The sequence below is a fragment of the Eretmochelys imbricata genome, chromosome 6 (assembly GCF_965152235.1).
Source record: "Eretmochelys imbricata isolate rEreImb1 chromosome 6, rEreImb1.hap1, whole genome shotgun sequence".
Taxonomy (NCBI): Eukaryota; Metazoa; Chordata; order Testudines; family Cheloniidae; genus Eretmochelys; species Eretmochelys imbricata.
In genome coordinates, this window is record NC_135577.1 from 21828708 (window position 1) to 21853287 (window position 24580).

Here is a 24580-nt window from a genome sequence, read left to right on the forward strand (position 1 = left end):
TGGGAGGGTAAGTTGATGGCAACTAAAAAGCCAAATGAAAATTCAGTCATAGCTGTAGGAAGAAGAGAAGTCTAACTCCGGTAAGTTTAAGTGCTCCTCTGCATTCTGCTCTACAAAGTGCAGTACAAGTACTCTGCAACTGGCTGTATACAGCAGCTCTTGGAGTCACATGATTACCTCAGGTTCTGAGCTTTCATTTTAAGAAAACAAAAGCAATTTTGTAGCCCTCACAGTTGGGAAGAAAGGATTGAACACGTGACCTGAGTGTAATCAATAAGTGATGTTTGCTTGAGTCTGCAGACAGCCTGTGTCAATAGCCCTGAGAGGTGAAGAAGTGCAGTGGGCCTGGCCACCCATACAGATACACCCATCTGCTGGGGTAAGTTGTGGGGGGCACCTCCGCTGCCACCACTTCTCTGGGGTAAGAGGTGAACCCTGCTGTTTCTGAGTGGGAGAGGCCTCGAGTTTTACCCCTGCCATTGCTTTCAGGGGCAGAGAGGGCCACTTGCTGCCAGCCCTGCCTTCCCAGGGTGGGAGGCAGGCCTCCTTCTGCTGTGTGGGGCCAGGGCCACACCATAGCCTGAGGGCAGGGTCATGAGGAGCCTCCTTGTCATGGCATGCCTAGGGCACCTGATTGATTGCCTGATCCTGTAGCTGGCTCCTTTTAGTGACTCGGCTTGAGAGAGGCAGTGGGGATTGGCACAGCAGCAACAAAAGAGGATTAGATGATGGTGATATTGGTTATGGAAGTGAATGGCTGTGGTGTGAGCAACATATTTCTGAAGAGTTACTAAGTCTAAGCTGAGAGAAACAAAAGGTTGAAAAGTTTTGTTTCTCCTCTCTGTGCCGAAGAATATGTCACATATAAGGCTCTATGCATAGGAGAAAATATCAGTTCCCAAGACCTGATCCGTGGAGGTTATATCTTTCAAAGAACTAAAATACTGTTTAATTTCTCTTATTTCTTTCTCCAAATTCCCAATTTACACTTTCTTTTTTTTTACTATGTAAGACTCATCATGGGATGCTGGTCCATGACTAGGGCTCCTAGGTGCTATGTAATACAAATGATAATGAAAGACATGAACTTGACAGTGCACTGTTGATTAGATAACTAGTTACACTGAGAACTGCCCCCTTCATATTTGGTGCTCTTCCTGTTCATGAAATGTTTAGGTGTGAAAATAATTTCTTGGTGAGCATATAGAATATAAACCTCTGAATAGTTGCCACATTTTATGGTATATCTTGTTCTGTTTCTTTTGATTACACCCAATGACTTTGATGTGTGTGCATGTCTGCTTGTTCTTAGTTAGTCTTTGACAATAGATTATGTCCAGTGTAATATGTATACATATAATATGTGTGTGTGGACTAAAAAGTGCCCAGGATTTTATGCAGTGTTGTTGTAGCCATGTTGGTCCTGGGATATTAGAGAATCAAGGTGGGTGAGGTAATTTCTTTTATTGGACCAATTTCTGTTGGTGAAAAAGAGAAGCATTCAAGCTACACAGAATTCTTCACCTTGAATGGTCCCTTAGAATATGTGCTAACTACAGGGCCGTTCTTAGCCATAGGCAGAATAGGCAGCCGCGTAGGGCACCACTCTGCCCAGGGCACACTTGCTGGGAGTCCGGACAGACAGGAAGCAGTGGAGCATGTAAGAGCAGGGCTGCTGGGTCCTAGAGAGAGCCGAATGCAGCACAGTCTGTGGGAGGAGATTGGCTGCTGGGGTCTCTGGGAAGGGGAGAGGGTAGGGGTGGGCGAAGGAGGAACTCACCTGTGAGTGTGACTCTCTCCCCCGGTGTGAGGTGAGGCAGGCTCAGCAGCTGCAGTATCCTTTGTTGCCCCCCATAACGCCCATTCTTCTCCCCGCCCTCCACGGAGCACCCCTCTCCCCTCCGGCAGGACTGGGTTGGGTGAGGGGAAGTGGGGGGGTGACTGCCTGTGTGCTGAGGAATGAGAGTGACAGTAACTCACTTCGTCGGCAGCCAGCCAGGATTGGAATGGTCACACGCAGCTGGCTGGGCCAGATAGCGTGAGTGAAAAATTAGGATGGGGGTTGAGGTAGGGTGACCAGATGTCCCACTTTTACAGGGACAGTCCCAATTTTTGGGTCTTTTTCTTATATAGGCTCCATTACCCTCCACCCCCTGTCCTGATTTTTCACACTTGCTGTCTGGTCACCTTAGGTGGGGGTAATTGGTGCCTATATAAGACAAAGCCCCAAATATCAGGACTGGCCCTATAAAATCAGGACATCTGGTCACCCTAGCTGGGGAGTGCGTCTCTCCCCTGGGCTGGCAGTGATCCATCTCATCCGGGGGGAGCTGCGCAGGGCAGGATGAGCTGCTGTGGCTCCATGGGTGCCCCGTCCCTGAGATCAGATGCTGTGCTAACTTCACCATGGTCCGTTGGGCTGGTGGTGGTGCCCATTGGCGTGTGGTCGGACCTGAGGGTTTGCTGCTGCTGCTGTTGACACTCTGCACCCCAAGAGGTGGATTTTGGGGTACTGCAGTTTTCCACCTATCTCCTCCTGTACTGCAGCTGTTGGACCAGCAGGCTGGGGGTTGAGTGAGCCAAGCTGGAAAGCAGTACTGTGTTGCCATTTAGATTGTCATTTAACAACTTGGTTTGCCAAAAATGCTTGCTAACAATCCTGAATCCAATTTCAATACTTTTTTTTAAAAAATCAATATCTTAGCCAAAAACGAAAATTAAGTTGTTGACAATTATTTGTGACAAGTTTTGGTTTGGGGCAGGGAGTGGGCCAGTTTTCATCAGAGAAACAATAAATGTTGACTGGCTTTCCTATAGCCCTGTTACTGCTAAATAGAGCCCTCCAACAACTGCAATATGCTCATCTCCTTACTAGTGTATAGAGTGACCACATGTTGTACTAAGAGTCTCTTGCTTTTTTTTCCAGTGAGTCAGTGTAGCTTTTGCAAGCCCAAAGGTTGGGCAGCCAATGTCTTATGTTTTCACAATGTTTTGTCCAAGTTTCATAAAGTACATACACGGTTCATATGAGTTAAAAAGGCCAGGGACACTTCCTTGTGAAGAATCTGTGCAGCAGATCACACTGGAGCTGTGAAAATGTCAGGTTTTGATGGAACTTTAGAGGCAGTGATTTATTGTGTCTTTCTGGCCATGCCCAAAATATGCTGCTATTGATAACGTCTTTCCAAACAAAAATAGGACACAATAGGACTCCTGTCACGTTTCTGTGCTGCCTTAATCGAGAGGAGATGATTCTGTGCTGATGTCATTTTGGTCACTTTGTGCTTTACCTAGGAGTAAAACTAGGGTTATATTTTTGGAAACCCAGCTTATTAAACTGGATAATGCCATTGATCTATTTACAATATAAGGTTGATATAGAGTTGTAACTAACATTAAGGCTGATGCCCACTATACATTTAAAACTAAAAAATGGCTTTGTAAAAATGACATGGGTTTCCAGCTCGACTGTGTATCAGTCAGGGTGGAGCGCCTTGTGAGGTGTCTTCACACTAGGTCAAGGTCACAGACTCACGACCATCCTATATTAGGTTTCAGAGTAACAGCCGTGTTAGTCTGTATTTGCAAAAAGAAAAGGAGTACTTGTGGCACCTTAGAGACTAACCAATTTATTTGAGCATGAGCTTTCGTGAGCTACAGCTCACTTCATCGGATGCATACTGTGGAAACTGCAGAAGACATTATATACACAGAGACCATGAAACAATACCTCCTCCCACCCCACTCTCCTGCTGGTAATAGCTTATCTAAAGTGATCACTCTCCTTACAATGTGTATGATAATCAAGTTGGGCCATTTCCAGCACAAATCCAGGTTTTCTCACCCTCTGCCTCCCCACACACACAAACTCACTCTCCTGCTGGTAATAGCCCATCCAAAGTGACCACTCTCTTTACCATGTGTATGATAATCAAGGTGGGCCATTTCCAGCAAAAATCCAGGTTTTCTCACCCCCCCCTTTTTCCAAAAACCACACACACAAACTCACTCTCCTGCTGGTAATAGCTTATCCAAAGTGACCACTCTCCCTACAATGTGCATGATAATCAAGGTGGGCCATTTTCAGCACAAAGCCAGGTTTTCTCACCCCATACACACACAAACTCACTCTCCTGCTGGTAATAGCTCATCCAAACTGACCACTCTCCTTACAATGTGTATGAAAATCAAGGTGGGCCATTTCCAGCATAAATCCAGGTTTTCTCACCCTCCGCCCCCCCCCCCCACAAACTCACTCTCCTGCTGGTAATAGCCCATCCAAAGTGACCACTTTAACCAGAACGTTGGGGGCGGGGGGTAGGAAAAAACAAGGGGAAATAGGCTACCTTGCGTAATGACTTAGCCACTCCCAGTCTCTATTTAAGCCTAAATTAATAGTATCCAATTTCCAAATGAATTCCAATTCAGCAGTATCTCGCTGGAGTCTGGATTTGAAGTTTTTTTATTTTAAGATAGTGACCTTCATGTCTGTAATTGCGTGACCAGAGAGATTGAAGTGTTCTCCGACTGGTTTGTGAATGTTATAATTCTTGACATCTGATTTGTGTCCATTTATTCTTTTACGTAGAGACTGTCCAGTTTGACCAATGTACATGGCAGAGGGGCATTGCTGGCACATGATGGCATATATCACATTGGTGGATGTGCAGGTGAACGAGCCTCTGATAGTGTGGCTGATGTTATTAGGCCCTGTGATGGTGTCCCCTGAATAGATATGTGGGCACAGTTGGCAACGGGCTTTGTTGCAAGGATAGGTTCCTGGGTTAGTGGTTCTGTTGTGTGGTATGTGGTTGTTGGTGAGTATTTGCTTCAGGTTGGGGGGCTGTCTGTAGGCAAGGACTGGCCTGTCTCCCAAGATTTGTGAGAGTGTTGGGTCATCCTTCAGGATAGGTTGTAGATCCTTAATAATGCGTTGGAGGGGTTTTAGTTGGGGGCTGAAGGTGACGGCTAGTGGCGTTCTGTTATTTTCTTTGTTAGGCCTGTCCTGTAGTAGGTGACTTCTGGGAACTCTTCTGGCTCTATCAATCTGTTTCTTCACTTCCGCAGGTGGGTATTGTAGTTGTAAGAATGCTTGATAGAGATCTTGTAGGTGTTTGTCTCTGTCTGAGGGGTTGGAGCAAATGCGGTTGTATCGCAGAGCTTGGCTGTAGACGATGGATCGTGTGGTGTGGTCAGGGTGAAAGCTGAAGGCATGTAGGTAGGAATAGCGGTCATAGGTTTCCGGTATAGGGTGGTGTTTATGTGACCATTGTTTATTAGCACTGTAGTGTCCAGGAAGTGGATCTCTTGTGTGGACTGGACCAGGCTGAGGTTGGTGGTGGGATGGAAGTTGTTGAAATCATGGTGGAATTCCTCAAGGGCTTCTTTTCCATGGGTCCAGATGATGAAAATGTCATCAATATAGCGCAAGTAGAGTAGGGGCGTTAGGGGACGAGAGCTGAGGAAGCGTTGTTCTAAATCAGCCATAAAAATGTTGGCATACTGTGGGGCCATGCGGGTACCCATAGCAGTGCCGCTGATCTGAAGGTATACATTGTCCCCAAATGTAAAATAGTTATGGGTAAGGACAAAGTCACAAAGTTCAGCCACCAGGTTAGCCGTTACATTATCGGGGATAGTGTTCTTGACGGCTTGTAGTCCATCTTTGTGTGGAATGTTGGTGTAGAGGGCTTCTACATCCATAGTGGCCAGGATGGTGTTATCGGGAAGATCACCGATGGATTGAAGTTTCCTCAGGAAGTCAGTGGTGTCTCGAAGGTAGCTGGGAGTGCTGGTAGCGTAGGGCCTGAGGAGGGAGTCTACATAGCCAGACAATCCTGCTGTCAGGGTGCCAATGCCTGAGATGATGGGGCGCCCAGGATTTCCAGGTTTATGGATCTTGGGTAGTAGATAGAATATCCCAGGTCGGGGTTCCAGGGTGTGTCTGTGTGGATTTGATCTTGTGCTTTTTCAGGAAGTTTCTTGAGCAAATGCTGTAGTTGCTTTTGTTAACTCTCAGTGGGATCATAGGGTAATGGCTTGTAGAAAGTGGTGTTGGAGAGCTGTCGAGCAGCCTCTTGTTCATATTCCGACCTATTCATGATGACAACAGCACCTCCTTTGTCAGCCTTTTTGATTATGATGTCAGAGTTGTTTCTGAGGCTGTGGATGGCATTGTATTCTGCACGGCTGAGGTTGTGGGGCAAGTGATGCTGCTTTTCCACAATTTCAGCCCGTGCACGTCGGCGGAAGCACTCTATGTAGAAGTCCAGTCTGCTGTTTCGACCTTCAGGAGGAGTCCACCTAGAATCCTTCTTTTTGTAAGGTAGGAAAACGGAAAGATGAAATAGAACCTTTCTGTGCTTGTACAGCTAATTCTATACTTAAGTTTGTATGTCATGAAAACAACGAAGTTGATCAAGATCATCAAGTAACTGCTGAAGAAAATTTTTATGCCGACGAAGCTCAAGAAACTCAACAACACACAGAACAATCATTTGAAACAGACGCAGACACAAAACAAGAAATTATAACAGTTGAAACTGTACTAGCATGGGATATAGATGACATTGGCACATGGCTGCAATCTTTAAACAACGAATTCCGTGCCATTATACTTGAGAAAGGCCCTGGGAGAATAAAAGGTCTTAAATATCCTAAAGACATTAGTGGTAGGAAATTCACAGAAAACTATTACTACAAAAGACTTTCTAATGGTGAAATTGTCAACAGACGGTGGCTTGGGTACTCTAAATGCAAGGATGCTATATTTTGTTTCCCATGCAAGCTTTTCAATAGTTGCAATTTTAAGATAGCAACCATGGGTATTAATGATTGGAAAAATCTTAGTCACATATTACTGCAACATGAAAAGGCACAACACCACATTGAAAGTATGCACAAATGGTGTGTGCTGAGTGTAAGGTTAAAAAATCAGACAAGTCTTGATGCCCAAAATCAAAGATTGCTGGAGTCAGAGAAGCAGCATTGGCGTCATGTTCTTGAATGTCTATTATCTATTGTTGAATATCTATCAACAAACAATCTTGCTTTTAGAGGAAGCGTTGAGAAATTATTCCAGCCCAAAAATGGCAATTTTTTGGGCCTTGTACAACTACTGGGAAAATTTGACACAGTGATGAGTGAACATCTCCGAAGAGTAACTGAAAATAAAATACATGACCACTATTTGGAACCAAGAATTCGAAATGAACTGATCATGCTAATGAGTGATAAAGTGAGAGACAAAATTGTTTCATTGGTTACTTTGGCAAAATATTTTGCCGTAATTCTAGATTGCACTCCGGACATAAGTCATCAAGAACCGATGCGTTAGTAGTGAGATGTATTGACATTAGTGATTCAGCACAGATTACAGTTAAGGAATTATTTATCACATTTTTAGAAGTAGAGGACACTACAGGTTTTGGACTTCTTCAAGCTCTCCTTGGTAAACTAAAATGAATGGGATTGTCCATAATGAACATTAGAGGACAAGGCTATGATAATGGTGCCAATATGAGAGGATGCATTTCTGGCGTGCAAGCTAGTTTGCTGGCAGAAAATCCACGAGCCTTTTTTGTTCCATGTTCATACCACAGCCTTAATTTGATTTTGTGTGATATGGCCAGGTCTTCTGTAGAAGCTATTTCTTTTTTTGGTTTGCTGCATTTACGTGCTCTTTTCAGCTTCCACTCAACAATGGCAAATATTCAAAGCACATGTCAATGGTATTACCATTAAGCCTCTATCTGAGACACACTGGGAAAGCAGAGTAGAAAGTGCAAAAACATTGAGATATCAATCTGTGGAAGTTTACAAAGCACTGGTTGCTATTTCAGAAGAAGCCAGAGATCCAAAAGCTAAAAGTGAAGCACAGTCATTGGCCTCTGAAATATCCAGCTTCAAGTTTCTAACATCTGTCGTAATCTGGTATGACATTCTTGTTAAAATCTCAAGTGTAAGCAAAATCATGCAGAGTCCAGTGAGGCAGCTTGATTCAACACTTACCTTATTAAACAACACACGAGACTTTTTAGTGAAATACAGAGAAAATGGATTCAAAGAAGCACAGGTTACAGCAAGAGAGCTTGCACAGGCACTTGGTGTAGAACCAAAATTTCCATGTCCGAACATGACACGAGTTTCAAGGAAAAAACAGCAAGCAGAATATGAAGGCGCAGATGAGCCCATAGATGATCCAGAAAAGAAATTTGAGGTTGAATTTTTTAATGTTGTGATGGGTAAAGCAATATCTGCCGTTGATGAAAGGTTTAATACCTTACGAGCACACCATGAACAGTTTGGATTTTTGTATGATATAACAAAATTCAAAGAAGTAGGAAAACAAGAGCAGCAAATGACAAAGTGCAAGAACCTAGAGAGCCTCCTGAAGCACGGTGATAGTTTTGATTTAAATGGACTTGAACTGTATGAAGAATTGAGTACCTTGTCATCAATGTTGCCACATGCAAAATCGATGATGGACATTGTACAGTTTATTCATATCAGCAAACTTGTTGACCTATATCCTAATGTGTACATTGCCACTTGTATTCTACTGACAATTTCTGTAACAGTAGCATCAGGAGAACGGAGTTTCTCAAAACTAAAGCTCATTAAAAACTATCTCCGTTCTACAATGAGTCAGGAATGATTGACTGGTCTTGCTATTCTTGCAATTGAACAAGACATCATTTTGTCTTTGTCATACGATGACATTATTACTGATTTTTGCAGCCAAAAAAGCCAGAAAGATCGCTTTTAATTAAAAACAGATCCTTGTTTCAATACCTCTTCATAGAAATTTCCAATAAAATGTTGACAAATTTAAAAAATTATATTATTTGCGTCATTCTGTCAATAAATCAGAATTTTTTCTATAGCGCTACTTCTTTTGTGCTCGTCCATCAGCATTACAGTGTGCTTAATTCAGTTAATAAATAAATGTTTTTAATAAAGTGCATGTGGCAAGTTTTCCAATACTGTAAGCTTACGTTTGTGTTGCTAAGAGCAAGTCAGGCATAGGCGCACCAGTTTAATAATCTCGCCTAGGGCACCATAAATCCTAAGGACGGCCCTGGCTAACTACTTATGCTAAACGATCTGTTCCACCTTGCATTTTGCTGTGACACTTTTAAGTACCTTTCCCAGACCTGAGGAGGAGCTGTGTAGTTCAAAAACTTGTCTCTCTCACCAACAGAATTTGGTCCAAAAAAAGATATTGTCTCACCCACCTTTCTCTCTAAAGTAGCCTTTTGCTTTCTTAGAGAGCCTTATCCAAAGCCACTGAAGTCAGTGAAAAGATACCTATGGACTTCAGTGGGCTTTGGATAAGGCTTTAAGACATTACTTCAGTCAGCATATATCCCTTCTTTTTCCAAAGCCATATTGCTTTTTATTAAATAATAAACTATTATGAGAAAAGCTTTAATGTTACCATCATTCCTAGCAACTGAAATTTCATTATACTCTTTATTTCTTGTATTAACAACCAGTTAGATCCTCCTACAAATATGAATCTCTTCCTTTTTTTCAGTGAAGCTAAAGCAGTTTACTTTGTGTCCATATCCTAGTGGATTTGATCAAATCCAAGCACTTTAAGGTTGCATGTTTTCAAACTGATAGGGAAGCCCACTTATCAGAACAAGTATTAAATGAACGTGTTTTGTCTGTCTGATTTCTACTGTGTATGGTCACTTATTTGGCCTAGAACCTGACTTCTGTGATGGCATTGTTGGATCACACTTCCCCTTCAAAGGAAAAATTATATGACATTGTCAAGGAAACATTAACAATGTTTACAGCTTGTTTTAATAACATATCTAATTTATCTATTCTTTGACCTTTATGTTGATCAAGTTGAAACAGCTGCTTCCATAAAGTCACTTCCTCAGCTTTTTCAAAGGTAAAAATAGAGCCACTGCTCAAACACTTAATCTGAAACAAATCTTCATGTGGGACGTTTTTAAAACAACCACATGCCATTAATTATCAAGATGTGTGAAAGACTTGGTTTTATTTTTAAAAGCACATTTACAGTATCTTTCTTATTGTCTCTTTTAGATGTGAAGGGTTTGGGTGTTATTGCTGTGTTCTAGTCTCTGCAGTCTTCCAAAAAAGAGATTGAATACAAGAGTGAAATTAAAATAAAATACACACACACGGAGCTGTATTTTTCATTCATGTGAGAACACACTTAGGACCTGATCCTTCAACCTGCTGCATGTGGGCAGACCTCTGCATTTGCACTGAGCTCCAGTGAGGTCCACCAATGGGTCTCTGTACAGACTCAGTAAGTTGCCGGATCAGGAGCCTTATTCCCCCCCCCCACACACACACACACACCTTGAAGCATTGTGTAAGCCCCCATTGAAATCTGTGATGCTCTATGCAGGCACAGAGATCCAGCTGCACAGAACATGTTGCAGGCTCAGGGCCTTACTTCTTGGTTTATAGCTCTACAGGGTGTTCCACTCTTGCATCTGATTCTTGTTTTATGGAAGCACTGTTGATTTAAGGAAATATTGATGTAATCTTCATGGTATAGTTTTGATTCTTTTTATTAGTGTTCTCTGGTACTTTGTGAAATCCCCCAATGAAGATTTCAGATTAAGAACTGGTGAAGAGGCTCTGTTGCTAAAGACTGAAAGTGGTGCAATATTTCTATTGCTTTGCCCCTTCAAAAGTTTTTTTTTTCCACAGAAGGGAAGAATTTGGCCCAAACTGATTAACTGTGAGGAAATACTTGAGGTGTAATGCTTAATTTGTCAGGTCTTTGCCCCAGACTTCCCATTAGGTTTGGTTCTGTATTGAACGTAATGGTTGCACCTGGCTTGAATCACTACTTTGACTTTCAATTTTGAGAGACAAACCTTATGTGAGTGTCAGGAAGACTCGCTTCTTCCTTTGCAGATTAAACCCATTTTAGAAAGTCAAATGCTCTTCCAGATATTTCATGTTGTTAAAAATAATCATTTCTGTGACATTCTATACCTTGGAGAAGCGTACTGTAACCCCCATATTCCTTATTTTCATATAATTGTGATCTTACGTATAAAGCATGCCTTGTAAGGTATCAGGGGAAAAGTCATGATCTGCTGAAAGTCATTTCTCTATCCATAGATGTGTATCATTAATGCATATGAAGTTGTAAGAATTATTTTGCATGGTGGTCACTAAAACGTGCTGTAAATTGGGAGAATCAGCCAGAAAGTAGCTCCCCAGAAGCAACAACAAGGAAAGTAACCAACGCCTGGGCGGGGTATTCTACAACCCATCAACAGCCATTGTCCAGCAAGGGAGCTACAATGCAATGACTCACCTGCATGAGACCACAGCAGGGGAATAGCTCAGCCTTGGTTGGGGCATGGCTACACTTGTGAGTTAGAGCGCATTAAAGCCCCAGGTGCCCTAACTCATGACGCATCCACACTGGCAAGGCATGTAGAGCGCCCGGACTCCGCGACTGGAGCGCTCCTGGTAATCGACCTCCGCGAGAGGCATAACGCTTGCTGCACCACGGCTGGAGCACCGTGGCGCCAGTATGGACGCCCTGGTCTATCAGTGCGCTCTGATCGGCCTCCAGAAGTGTCCCACAATGCCTGTTCTAGCCACTCTGGTCATCACTTTGAACTCTACTGCCCTGCTCTCAGGTGACCAACTGTCAGACCTGCCCTTTAAATTCTCTGAGAATTTTGAAAATCCCCTTCCTGTTTTCTCAGCAAGGCGTGGAGTCCTCTCAGCAAATCTTTCCAGGTGACCATGCCTCCACGTGCCAGGCGATCCTCAGTATGGAGCAATGGCGAGGTGCTGGACCTCATCAGTGTTTGGGGGGAGGAAGCTGTCCAGTCCCAGCTGCGCTCCAGCTGTAGGAATTACTATACTTTCGGGCAGATATCAAGAGACATGATGGAAAGGGGCCATGACCGGGACGCACTGCAGTGCAGGGTTAAAATGAAGGAGCTGCGGAATGCCTACCACAAAGCCCGCGAGGCAAACCGCCGCTCCGGTGCTGCCCCCACAACCTGCCGTTTTTACAAAGAGCTGGATGCAAGACTTGGGGGTCACTCCACCTCCACTCCAAAGACCACCATGGACACTTCAGAGCCCAGTTCAACAAGGCAGGAGGAGGAGGAGGAGGAAAGTGGGAGCGAGGGTGCTGAGGAGGAGGGAGACAGCCTGGCATCCCTAGATGCATGCAGCCAGGAGCTGTTTTCAAGCCAGGAGGAAGGTAGCCAGTTGCAGTGGACGGTGCTTGGGGTAGGACAAACACCAGAGGAGGTGCTCGGTAAGCGGCTTTTATTTTGGGAAGGAAGTTGTTCGGTGCAGGCTCTTGGGACGAGGAGGGTTAGGGCTGCATGCATGCCTAGATGTGGAATAGGGCGTTGATGTGCTCTCTCACATCGCAGTAATCGGCCTCAGTGATCTCTTCAGAGGTCTCATGCAGAAGCTGGGCAATCCGCTTGCACAGGTTCCTTGGCAGAGCTACTGTGCTCCTTGTCCCAGTAAGGCTAACATGTCTGTGCCACTGTGCTGTGAGGGGTGGGGGGACCATTGCTGCACACAGGTAAGCTGCATATGGGCCAGGGCGGAAGACGCATTGTAGTAAAAGACCCTCCCTTGCTTCCCAGGTCACCCTCAGCAGCGAGATATCTTCAAGGACAAGCTCCTGTGGAAACTGTGGGGAGAGTGTTCAGTACAGGGGCCCCCTGCAGCTGTTAGCTCTCCCCAAGGCACAGAACCCCAGAGGACAGTAGGGCCGTGAAACAATCAGTCTCCCTTGTCCCTGTGCTTACTCACCATTTTGGGGCTCCTGTGGGTTATGTGCACTTGCTTTGGGACGGGCAATTTCTGCTATTGTGTACACTGTGCTTGTCTTTAAGTACGGCCGAATCATTGCTCTGTCTGGTGTGAACAATGCTGCTTCTGTTAAGTGTCGCATTTTGACTTTACAGATGCAACCTTGAGATCCCAGCTGTCCTGTTATCAACAGCCAAAAGACTCCAAAGAATCAGGGAGTGGCCATGTAGAAGCAAAGAGGACATGCTGCATGAAGTCATGCAGCAGTCCCTTAATGAAAATCAAAAAGTGCAGGAGTGGCGGGAGAGTGAAAGGAGGATCCGCTAGCAGAATGCGGATCGCCGGCACTAAAGCACAGAGCAGCTGCTAAGCATCATGGAACGCCAAGTGGACTCGATACAGGTGCTCGTAGCAGGCGGAGCACTTCTGTGCCGCGTCCCACCCCCCTCCCCTCCCTCCGCAGCCCTTGTTCCAAAACTCTTTCCCTTGTGCCCCCATGTCACCTCCAACCCCCTTTCCCCAACATCCGGGTTCTTATTGCCACCAGCTGCCTCCAACACCTGTAGTTTCACCACCCAGCCCTGCACCCTGCAAACTATGACCCATACCCACTGCACTCAACCCATGCACCATGCATTTTCGCCAGCCTGAAGTGCAGCACTCATTGCACGGCACTCCAGACAGGAAGGCTGAGTATGATAACAGGACATAGGCAAATCTGTAATTGTCCCGTTCCCCACCCCACCCCACCCCTTTCCCTCGTCCCACACAACACAGAAGTGTCATGCCCTTTCTGTTTCCCAAGCAGTTGTGTTTCTTTTCAATAAATGAAAATTTTGGCTTTGAAAACATTCTTTATTATTGCATTAAGTAAAAGATACCGTAGCCCATGAAAGCAACAGGCACTGAAAATCAGTGCATCATAAGCAGCAAACACAGATTCCTACTAACATTGGAACCACTGCACTTCGCTCCCATGCAGGGCACCAAACATTACTGGTGGCTTTCAGCCTCAAATTGGTCCCTCAAGACATCTCTAATCCTTGCAGCCCTGTGCTGGGCCCCTCTAATAGCCCATAACAGCTCTCTGGCTGTTCAAATTCAGCCTCCAGGTGTTGAACCTCCGAGATCCATGCCTGAGTGAATCTTTCACCCTTCCCATCACAAATGTTATGGAGGGTACAGCATGCGGATTTAACCGTGGGGATGTTATCATCGGCCAGGTCCAGCTTCCCATACAGATAGCACTAGTGCCCTTTAAATGGCCAAAAGCACACTCCACAGTCATTCTGCACCGTCTCAGCCTGTTGTTGAACCGCTCCTTGCTGCTGTCAAGGCTCCCTGTGTAGGATTTCATGAGCCATGGCATTAAAGGGTAAGCAGGGTCTCCAAGGATCACAATGGGCATTTTGACTTCCCCTACGGTGATCTTCAGTCTGGGAAGGAAGTCCCAGCTTGCAGCTTCCTGAACAGGCCTGTGTTCTGAAAGATGCATGCGTCATGCTCCTTTCCAGACCAGCCTGTGTTAATGTCAATGAAACGCCCACGGTGATCCACAAATTGCCTGGTGAACCATAGAGAAATAGCCCTTCTGATGAACGTACTCAGAGGCTAGGTGGGCTGGTGCCAGAATTGGAATATGCGTCCCATCTATCGCCCCTCCACAGTTAGGGAAACCCATTTGTGCAAAGCCAGCCACAATGTCATGCATGTTACCCCAGTGTACTTGCAGCTGACAGTGTGAACACACTGCAGCGCTTTCCCTGCTGCAGTCTCCGAGGGCTGGTTTAACTCACAGCGCTCTACATCTGCAAGTGTAGCCACGCCCTTGGAGAGACTCAGCAATGCCCCCCAGACATGCCTGAACTTGTGCTCCCCAAGCACATGGACTGAGGGTATAAAACACACAGAGTGGATTCATACTGGGCCCTTTGCCTGCCCCTACCTTCGCTGCAAGCAACTAAGGGCTTGTCTACACTGCCAGTTTACAGTCCCCTGAACTCACCAAGTTTCAGCACTGTAAAGCACCAGTGTGAACAGTGCACCAGCACTCTCCCAGCACTATGCTGCAACCACACAAGCCACGTTAAAGCACTGTGTTGCCAGTGTAGACTAGCCCTAAGACACTGAGAGGAAGACAAGAGTCCAACAGAGGAGACTGGCCCAGGTTTAAGGAACAAACCTGTATATTAAGGACTGCAATATCCAGTGTGGTGAGAAAAACTGCTAACTCTAGACTTTGCCCAGTCTAATAGAGTTGAGAGTTTAGACTGTGCTTATATTTTATTTTATTTTGGTAACCACTCTGACTTTTGCCTATCACTTAATATCATTTAAAATCTATCTTTTATAGTCAATAAATGTGTTTAATTGTTTATCTTTACCAGTGAGTTTGTATGAAGTGTGGGGCAAATCTACTCAGGTTGGCAAAGTATGTCCACTTTCCATTGTTGAAGTGGTGAACCAATTCATAAATCTGCACTGTCCATCTTGAGCAGTGCAAGACCGTATATTCCTGGGGTCCAGTGCTGGGCACTGGGGGGATTTGGCTGGTGCCTTTCTCTGTGTGATTCATGAGTGGCTCTGGGAGCATTCACGCAATCTAGCTGGGTGTGGAGCTCCAAATGCAGTCGTGCTGAGTGATCACAGCTCCTGGAGAGGTTGCTGCTGGTCACTAGCAAGGCACTGTGAGAGAGAACCCAGGCTGGGAAGAGTTCAGGGGGCACAGTCCCAGGCTGCACCCCGGGGGATCCCATCACAATTTCCATTTCTGATACTGTCAAGGTGTGTGTGTGTGTGATCTTTACAGCCTAAAGGAAGCGTTTTACTTGTCTTGTTTTTTATTGATCTTGCTCCACTACCTTGCCTGATAAATTGCAGCAGTGTTTTGCTCTGCAAAGTGATATACACGTATTCAGAAGTGGTTGTTACTTCCATTGCTGAGGAGGTTGGGGTGTATTTCATGTGCTATGTGCTCATTTTCTTGGGAGAAGAGAAAATATCGGAGGGTCCTGCATCTACAGATTGGACTCTTACTGAACTGACTAAATACTTTCCTTTTTTCCTGGGCTGCAAGTTAGCCTCTGAGTTGTAAACAACATAAGTTTGACATGAAAGCCACAGATGGAGCAAACAAGTGCAAAATCATGATGAACAATTACAAGTGCAGTAAAGGTCTAAACGAAGGAGAGAGAGGGAATTAGCTTCATTGGGATCTAATGACGCTCTGCTCTATTGTAGCTCACTATGGATGTTAACATGACTAAAACTATGTGGAAGGAATCTCTGCATTAAGACCCTATTTAGTCCCAAGTCTTTTCTTTTATGCATTTTTACCTATTTTTTTAATACTGTTAGAAATTATAGTGAAAGCTTGCATCTGTTGTAATAGTGTTTATCCGGCTGCTTAGACAACATCTGACGTTGCACACTGAGAACATCGTGACAAAAACCTTGTTCATTTTTTTCATAAATCAGATTTTGATTTTACATGGTCGTGTCTGCCTAGCTAATATACCATAACAACAAATTAAAAATTCTTATCATTTCATGAGTTTGTTGCCTCAATGTTGTATCACTCTAGCCTTAACTACTTGGTAGGTAAACAAGGTAAAGAATCATTGCATAGCAAGTAGATCTTTTGGTATATCTTGTCGTGTATCTACCTATGGGGAGAGGGAGAATCTTTAAAACAAATTAAAAACAAAAACTGATATAAAAATGTATGTCTCTTACTCACTCCAGCAAAAACCTTGAATGTTGTATACAATTAAAATTGAGAATTTATTACAGAAAATGTAAGACCTGATCTTGGGAGATGCTCAGCACCTCTTGAAACGTCCTGAATGCCATAAATTTCTTTGGAAGTCAGTGGTCATTGAGGGTTCTCAGCAATGGAAAATATGTTGTTCAGTAGTTAAGCATTGAAGCTCCAATCCTGCAAATGACAGGTTTCAGAGTAACAGCCGTGTTAGTCTGTATTCGCAAAAAGAAAAGGAGTACTTGTGGCACCTTAGAGACTAACAATAAATTGTTAGTCTCTATTGTTAGACAATAAATTGGTTAGTCTCTAAGGTGCCACAATACTCCTAATCCTGCAAATTGCTCCGAAGTTTCCATCCCCGTCCTAAACTCTGCCACCAGTACCCTTTCCTACTCTCCGCATAAAGGCCAGGAAATGCTCCATTCCCACCCATCTTCCATCCATCCACACTCTTGATTATCTGTTAGAGGCCTAGCTTAACCTCTCAGTATCAGCTGGAAGAGAGAGTAGGTAATGTATATGCACAAGGTGGCAGAATGAAAGTTAATGTAGCGATGCTGGGTGTTTCCAGCCTGTACGTGGGGAGCATATGGGGGACAGAGGAAAGGTTTGTAATGGAACCTTAACTGAGAATTTCCTCAAAAAGAAAAGGAGGATTTGTGGCACCTTAGAGACTAACAAATTTATTTGAGCACAAGCTTTCGTGAGCTACAGCTCACTTCATCGGATGCTACTCTGAAACCTGAGAATTTCCTGACTTTGTATTGTGTAAATTCTCAATTATAAAGTTCTAGTAAATTTAATTTTAAAAGGAATAAATTATTAGCCTTATAGCAACATTAACATTTTTTTGTGGGGGAGTTTAAGCTACAGTGGGAAACATGAGCTTGGAATCTCTGTGAAAAGCAAATAAAACATGAATGGACACGACTCCAGTGTTTGCATACAGATATAGTATTTAGTCAGAAAATAAGCTCACCATTAAGGAATTCTTGAATTTGTCAAATTAACCAGGACTGGCAGAACAAATGTACAGCTGGAAAAGCTTCTGTGACAACTGTACACAACGTGCTCTTCAAGGCTTTGCACCGCGTATCTGCTTTTAGAGGAGTGCATGAAAAAACTGAGGAATAGCGAAAACATTAGTTATATGCACTAGTATTAAACAAATGTTACATGCCAGTTAAGGAATTAATATAGAGAGGTTGCAAGAGGGTCTAGAATCTTATTTCCTAGCATTCCCACGTGACTGTTCTGGCAGATGTGAAGCACTGCCAGATCAGAAAAGTTTTATTTTATTTTTTGTTATTTTATTTTAACTCAGAACTCTATGTAAAATATTTATTGCCTTTACTTGTCATTAGGAAGAATAGCTTTCTAAACTATTGCAAACTTTACCATTAAATCCCTGCGAGCCCCTTCTGGTGATATGAGTAGTGCATAAGACACCATCGAGTATTTTGCTAAAAATACTGGCAGTGTAGATTACTAATTGTCCCTACATTTTCACATGGGAAAATGCTTTAAGCAGTTTGTTCTTTAGGAAAGAGGCCCAGAGATGTCAAGTGAACTTTTTGTCTCTCTGTTACACTGACAATACATCAGTACTCAAGGAATTGCGAAGTACTTTTCACAGAAGTCTCTCCGTATAAATAAATAAATAGTACACGCTCAGAAATTCATTTGTTTAACCTCTGATGTACAGAAAACTTAGGACAGCCCATAGGATTTGCTCAGCTGGATCAGACTTTTGGGTCATCTAATTAAGCATCCCACATCAGAAAGTAATTAATATCTGATTCTTCAGAAAGTAACCTCCTCTGCCCATAAAATACCTAGCTTTTTTGTGCAGTGTTTTATGTGGGTGTGGGATGGGGAATTCTTTCCTGATACCAACAGATGATCATTTTATCCCCTGAGACGCAAGTTCTGATTTCTTTAATTTATCTTCTCTCACAGAGTGATCATGAATTCATCCAGCCATCTTTCAAAACCAGCTGTTAGACCAGGTTGTCACCCTTTTCTGCCTGCTTTGGCTGGGACAAAGCAGCTGAAAACAACTGAAGATTCCTCTGGTGTGAAGGGATCTTCAGGGGGCATAGAGCCTGCATATCTAGCTTTATGCCCTTCCCCTTCCTGGCTCTTGGCATAGTAGGCAATACTGGAGAAAAGAGATATGGCAAGAGTGACTCTGTGCTCCAGCAATTCCTAGCTACCAAAATGTCCATTAGACCTGTGGACAGCCAGGCATAACTCTGAGCAGCCCTGAGGCATCTCTAATTTATGCCAAAAACTGTTTTGGCCCCAGGGCTGGCCCCAAGAACAAAGAGGTACAAAAATGACTGAGATCCAGTTTTACCCCACTCTCCATTTCCATATGCACCAAACATTTTCTCTGCCCCAGCTGAGATAAAGCTCTGCCCAGTGCTTGAGCTTTAACCCCCCCTCCCCGCCACTCTCCTGCTGGTAATAGCTCATCTTAAGCGATCACTCTCCTTACAGTGTGCATGATAAACACCCATTTTTTCATGTTCTGTATGTATATAAATCTCACTGTATTTTCCACTTAATGCATCCGATGAAGTGAGCTGTAGCTCACGAAAGCTTATGCTCAAATAAATTGGTTAGTCTCTGAGGTGCCACAAGTACTCCTTTTTTTTTGAGCTTTACTTATTATACTTACACTATATGTATAGCAGTAAATTCCACAGGTTGTCTGTGTACTGTGTTGTGATGCTCTCCTCAGGGCAGCCCAGAACTATAAGCCATTGTGTTACCCCTCTGTCTTATCAAGAGTGAGCTTTGCTAGAGATTACACTGTGTGTCAGCTTCCTGCCATATTAGTCTGTCTGTTTCACCAGCAAAGTCCTCAAGACTCTGCCAGTCTAAACCTTGCTTTGCAAGTAGTAATCAGTGAACGTGAGTTCCCCAGAGATGTCTCTCTGTACTCTCCAGTACCTGTCTCTGAGCACTCACATAAATTATTAAGTTTACTGCCTCCAGAGAAACAGTATACAGTCAGGTTTCAGAGTGGTAGCCATGTTAGTCTGTATCAGCAAAACAATGAGGAGTCCTTGTAGCACCTTAGAGACTAACAAATTTATTTGGGCATAAGCTTTCATAGGCTAAAACCCACTTCATCAGATGTATGGAGTGAAAAATACAGTAAACAGTATATATATTGCAGCACATGAAAAGATGGGAGTTGCCTTACCAAGTGGGGGGTCAGTGCTAACGAGGCCAATTCAATCAAAGTGGACGTCGCCCATTCCCAACAGTTGACAAGAAGGTGTGAGTATCAACAGAGGGAAAATTACTTTTTGTAGTGACCCAGCCACTCCCAGTCTTTATTCAGGCCTAATTTGATGGTGTCCAGTTTGCAAATTAATTCCAATTCAGCAGTCTCTCCATGGAGTCTGTTTTTGAAGTTTTTTTTGTTGAAGAATTGCCACTTTTAAGTCTGTTTATTGAGTGTCCAGGGAGATTGAAGTGTTCTCCTACTGGTTTTTGAATGTTACAATTCTTGATGTCTGATTTGTGTCCATTTATTCTTTTGCGTAGAGACTGTCCGTTTTGGCCAATGTACATGGCAGAGGAGCATTGCTGGCACATGATGGCATATATCACATTGGTAGATGTGCAGGTGAACGAGCCTCTGATGGTATGTCTGATGTGGTTAGGTCCTATGATGGTGTCCCTTGAATAAATATGTGGACAGAGTTGGCAACGGGGTTTGTTGCAGGGATTGGTTCCTGAATTAGTGTTTTTGTCGTGTGGTGTGTGGTTGCTGGTGAGTATTTGCTTCAGGTTGTGGGGCTGTCTGTAAGCAAGGACTGGCCTGTCTCCCAAAGTCTGTGAGAGTGAGGGATTGTCCTTCAGGATAGTTTATAGATCCTTGATGATGCTCTGGAGAAGTTTTAGTTGGGGGCTGAAGGTGACGGCTAGTGGCGTTCTGTTACTTTCTTTGTTGGGTCTGTCCTGTAGTAGGTGACTTCTGGGTACCCTTCTGGCTCTGTCAGTCTGTTTCTTCGCTTCACCAGGTGGGTATTGTAGTTTTAAGAACACTTGATAGAGATCCTGTAGGTGTTTGTCTCTGTCTGAGGGATTGGAGCAAATATGTTTTTATCTTAGAGTTTAGCTGTAGACAATGGATCATGTGATGTGGTCTGGATGAAAGCTGGAGGCATGTAGGTAAGTACAGTGGTCAGTAGGTTTCCGGTATAGGGTGGTGTTTATGTGACCATCACTTATTTGCACTGTAGTGTCCAGGAAGTGGATCTCTTGTGTGGGCGATCCAGGCTGAGGTTGATGGTGGGGTGGAAATTGTTGAAATCCTGCTGGAATTCCTCAAGAGCCTCCTTCCCGTGGGTCCAGATGATGATGATGTCATCAGTGTAGCGCAAGTAAAGTAGGGGCGCTGGGGGACAAGAGCTGAGGAAGTGTTGTTCTAAGTCCGCCATAAAAATGTTGGCATACTGTGGGGCCATGCGGGTACCCATAGCAGTGCTGCTGACTGGAAGGTATAAATTGCCCCAAATCTGAAATAGTGGGTGAGGACAAAGTCACAAAGTTCAGCTACCAGGTTTGCCGTGACATTATTGGGGATACTGTTCCTGAAGGCTTGTAGTCCATCTTTATGTGGAATGTTGGGGTAGAGAGTTGTTTTGTTAGTCTCTAAGGTGCGACAAGGACTTCTCATTGTTTCTACATCCATAGTGGCTAGGATGGTGTTTTCTGGAAGATCACCAATGGATTGTAGTTTACTCAGGAAGTCAGTGGTGTGTACAGTCATTTGGTTCAACTGAGGACTCACATTTAATTCAGTATAACAGCACTAAGAGGGTTTGTAGTAAAATTAAAAATAAGTTTATTAACATAGAATAGAAATGTAAGTGATACTAAGCAGATGTAAGAGAAACAGAAAATGGTTACAAAAAAAACAAAAAAAACCCCACATGCTTTCTATCCAGTGTCTAAGTCTTAACTTTAGCAAACTATATTTTTCTCTAAACAGTTTCTCACTTACAGCAAGTTAGCAGCAGCTCCTGCCCTTCAGGCCAGGAAGATCACCCATTCACATGCTCAGAGGGTGCTGAGTGATAGATAACTAAAGGGTTGTCTTCCTTTCTTTTCATAGTCCAGTAAGATTTTGAAAAATATTCTTTAAAAAGTAAACCCAGACAAAGTTCCTCTCCCCTGCTGGGTTGTAAAGGCCATGCTGTCTTCCTCATCCTGTGGTCAACTTTATTTTCAATTGGCGTAATCACTTTGTTTACTTTAGACCAGCAGGAGAGTGAATTTGTGTGGGGGGGTGGAGGGTGAGAAAACCTGGATTTGTGCTGGAAATGGCCTAACCTGACGATTACTTTAGATAAGCTATTACCAGCAGGACAGTGGGGTGGGAGGAGGTATTGTTTCATATTCTCTGTGTATATATAAAGTCTGCTGCAGTTTCCACGGTATGTATCTGATGAAGTGAGCTGTAGCTCACGAAAGCTCATGCTCAAATAAACTGGTTAGTCTCTAAGGTGCCACAAGTACTCCTTTTCTTTTTGCGAATACAGACTAACACGGCTGTTACTCTGAAACCTGTCATTGTACTTCCAGTGTCTCTGGCCTCACCTTGCTCAATTTACATTGGAGACTCAGGCAAACAGCTGAAACAACTTTCCTTTATCTAGGGCAGACTCGATTTATGCACTGTCTCCTAAACACATTTTAAGAATATATTTCCAGCATGCATATTGTATTCTTTATACACAACCTGTACATACATCATGCATTGATATTCTTGCCCAGTGTGTCACCAGTTTACATATGATACCTTAGAAGATACCTTTTGGACACATATTATGACAACAGTGTGTGTCAGGCCTGATATGAATTACAGTATAGTGGGCCCTCTGCCAGCGGGCATTGAGGTGCTCTTAGCATTCCATTTTATTTGTTCTAAATTTTCTCCCTGTTAATTTTGTTGAGTGTCTCCATGTTCTCATAGTATGGACCAGCCTAAAAAGGAGAGAGACTGGTGAGTGTTCAGTATGAACTTAATAATTTTGAATGTCACCATGAAATCCCTTCCCCAACTCTTCTCCTTTCCAGGCTCCATAATTCTAGTTGTCAGAGTAACAGCCGTGTTAGTCTGTATTCGCAAAAAGAAAAGGAGTACTTGTGGCACCTTAGAGACTAACCAATTTATTTGAGCATGAGCTTTCGTGAGCTACAGCTCACTTCATCAGATGCATACCGTGGAAACTGCAGCAGACTTTATATATACACAGAGAATATGAAACAATACCTCCTCCCACCCCACTGTCCTGCTGGTAATAGCTTATCTAAAGTAATCATCAGGTTAGGCCATTTCCAGCACAAATCCAGGTTTTCTCACCCTCCACCCCCCCACACAAGTTCACTCTCCTGCTGGTGATAGTCCATCCAAAGTGACAATTCTTTACACAATGTGCATGATAATGAAGTTAGGCCATTTCCTGCACAAATCCAGGTTCTCTCACTCCCTCACCCCCCTCCAAAAACCCACCCCCATACACACACAGACTCACTCTCCTGCTGGTAATAGCTCATCCAAACTGACCACTCTCCAAGTTTAAATCCAAGTTAAACCAGAACATCTGGGGGGGGGGGGGTAGGAAAAAACAAGAGGAAATAGGCTACCTTGCATAATGACTTAGCCACTCCCAGTCTCTATTTAAGCCTAAATTAATAGTATCCAATTTGCAAATGAATTCCAATTCAGCAGTTTCTCGCTGGAGTCTGGATTTGAAGTTTTTTTGTTTTAAGATAGCGACCTTCATGTCTGTGATTGCGTGACCAGAGAGATTGAAGTGTTCTCCGACTGGTTTATGAATGTTATAATTCTTGACATCTGATTTGTGTCCATTTATTCTTTTACGTAGAGACTGTCCAGTTTGACCAATGTACATGGCAGAGGGGCATTGCTGGCACATGATGGCATAAATCACATTGGTGGATGTGCAGGTGAACGAGCCTCTGATAGTGTGGCTGATGTTATTAGGCCCTGTGATGGTGTCCCCTGAATAGATATGTGGGCACAATTGGCAACGGGCTTTGTTGCAAGGATAAGTTCCTGGGTTAGTGGTTCTGTTGTGTGGTATGTGGTTGTTGGTGAGTATTTGCTTCAGGTTGCGGTGCTGTCTGTAGGCAAGGACTGGCCTGTCTTCCAAGATTTGTGAGAGTGTTGGGTCATCCTTTAGGATAGGTTGTAGATCCTTAATAATGCGTTGGAGGGGTTTTAGTTGGGGGCTGAAGGTGACGGCTAGTGGTGTTCTGTTATTTTCTTTGTTAGGCCTGTCCTGTAGTAGGTAACTTCTGGGAACTCTTCTGGCTCTATCAATCTGTTTCTTTGCTTCCGCAGGTGGGTATTGTAGTTGTAAGAAAGCTTGACAGAGATCTTGTAGGTGTTTGTCTCTGTCTGAGGGGTTGGAGCAAATGCGGTTGTACCGCAGAGCTTGGCTGTAGACGATGGATCGTGTGGTGTGGTCAGGGTGAAAGCTGGAGGCATGCAGGTAGGAACAGCGGTCAGTAGGTTTCCGGTATAGGGTGGTGTTTATGTGACCATTGTAATTATAACATTCATAAACCAGTCGGAGAACACTTCAATCTCTCTTGTCACGCAATCACAGACATGAAGGTCGCTATCTTAAAACAAAGAAACTTCAAATCCAGACTCCAGCGAGAAACTGCTGAATTGGAATTCATTTGCAAATTGGATACTATTAATTTAGGCTTAAATAGAGACTGGGAGTGGCTAAGTCATTATGCAAGGTAGCCTATTTCCTCTTGTTTTTTCCTACCCCCCCCCCCAGATGTTCTGGTTTAACTTGGATTTAAACTTGGAGAGTGGTCAGTTTGGATGAGCTATTACCAGCAGGAGAGTGAGTCTGTGTGTGTATGGGGGTGGGTTTTTGGAGGGGGGTGAGGGAGTGAGAGAACCTGGATTTGTGCAGGAAATGGCCTAACTTCATTATCATGCACATT

General features: G+C 43.8%; 1 protein-coding gene across 13 annotated transcripts in view; it reads left to right on the top strand.

Annotated features, from left to right (window-relative positions):
• LRRC56 (leucine rich repeat containing 56) overlaps nt 1-24580 on the top strand; it is a 134755-nt gene that overhangs the window by 50030 nt on the left and 60145 nt on the right. The window contains exons 5-6 of one of the 13 annotated variants that reach the window (XM_077818209.1): nt 11724-12289; nt 12957-13203. The exons of 10 other annotated variants lie outside the window; for them this stretch is intronic. In XM_077818209.1, the coding sequence (XP_077674335.1) occupies nt 13177-13203 (27 nt within the window). In that variant the 5' untranslated portion in view covers nt 11724-12289; nt 12957-13176. The remainder of the gene's footprint in view (nt 1-11723; nt 12290-12956; nt 13204-24580) is intronic. 2 more of the 13 variants (XM_077818210.1, XM_077818211.1) reach the window with 2 other exon arrangements.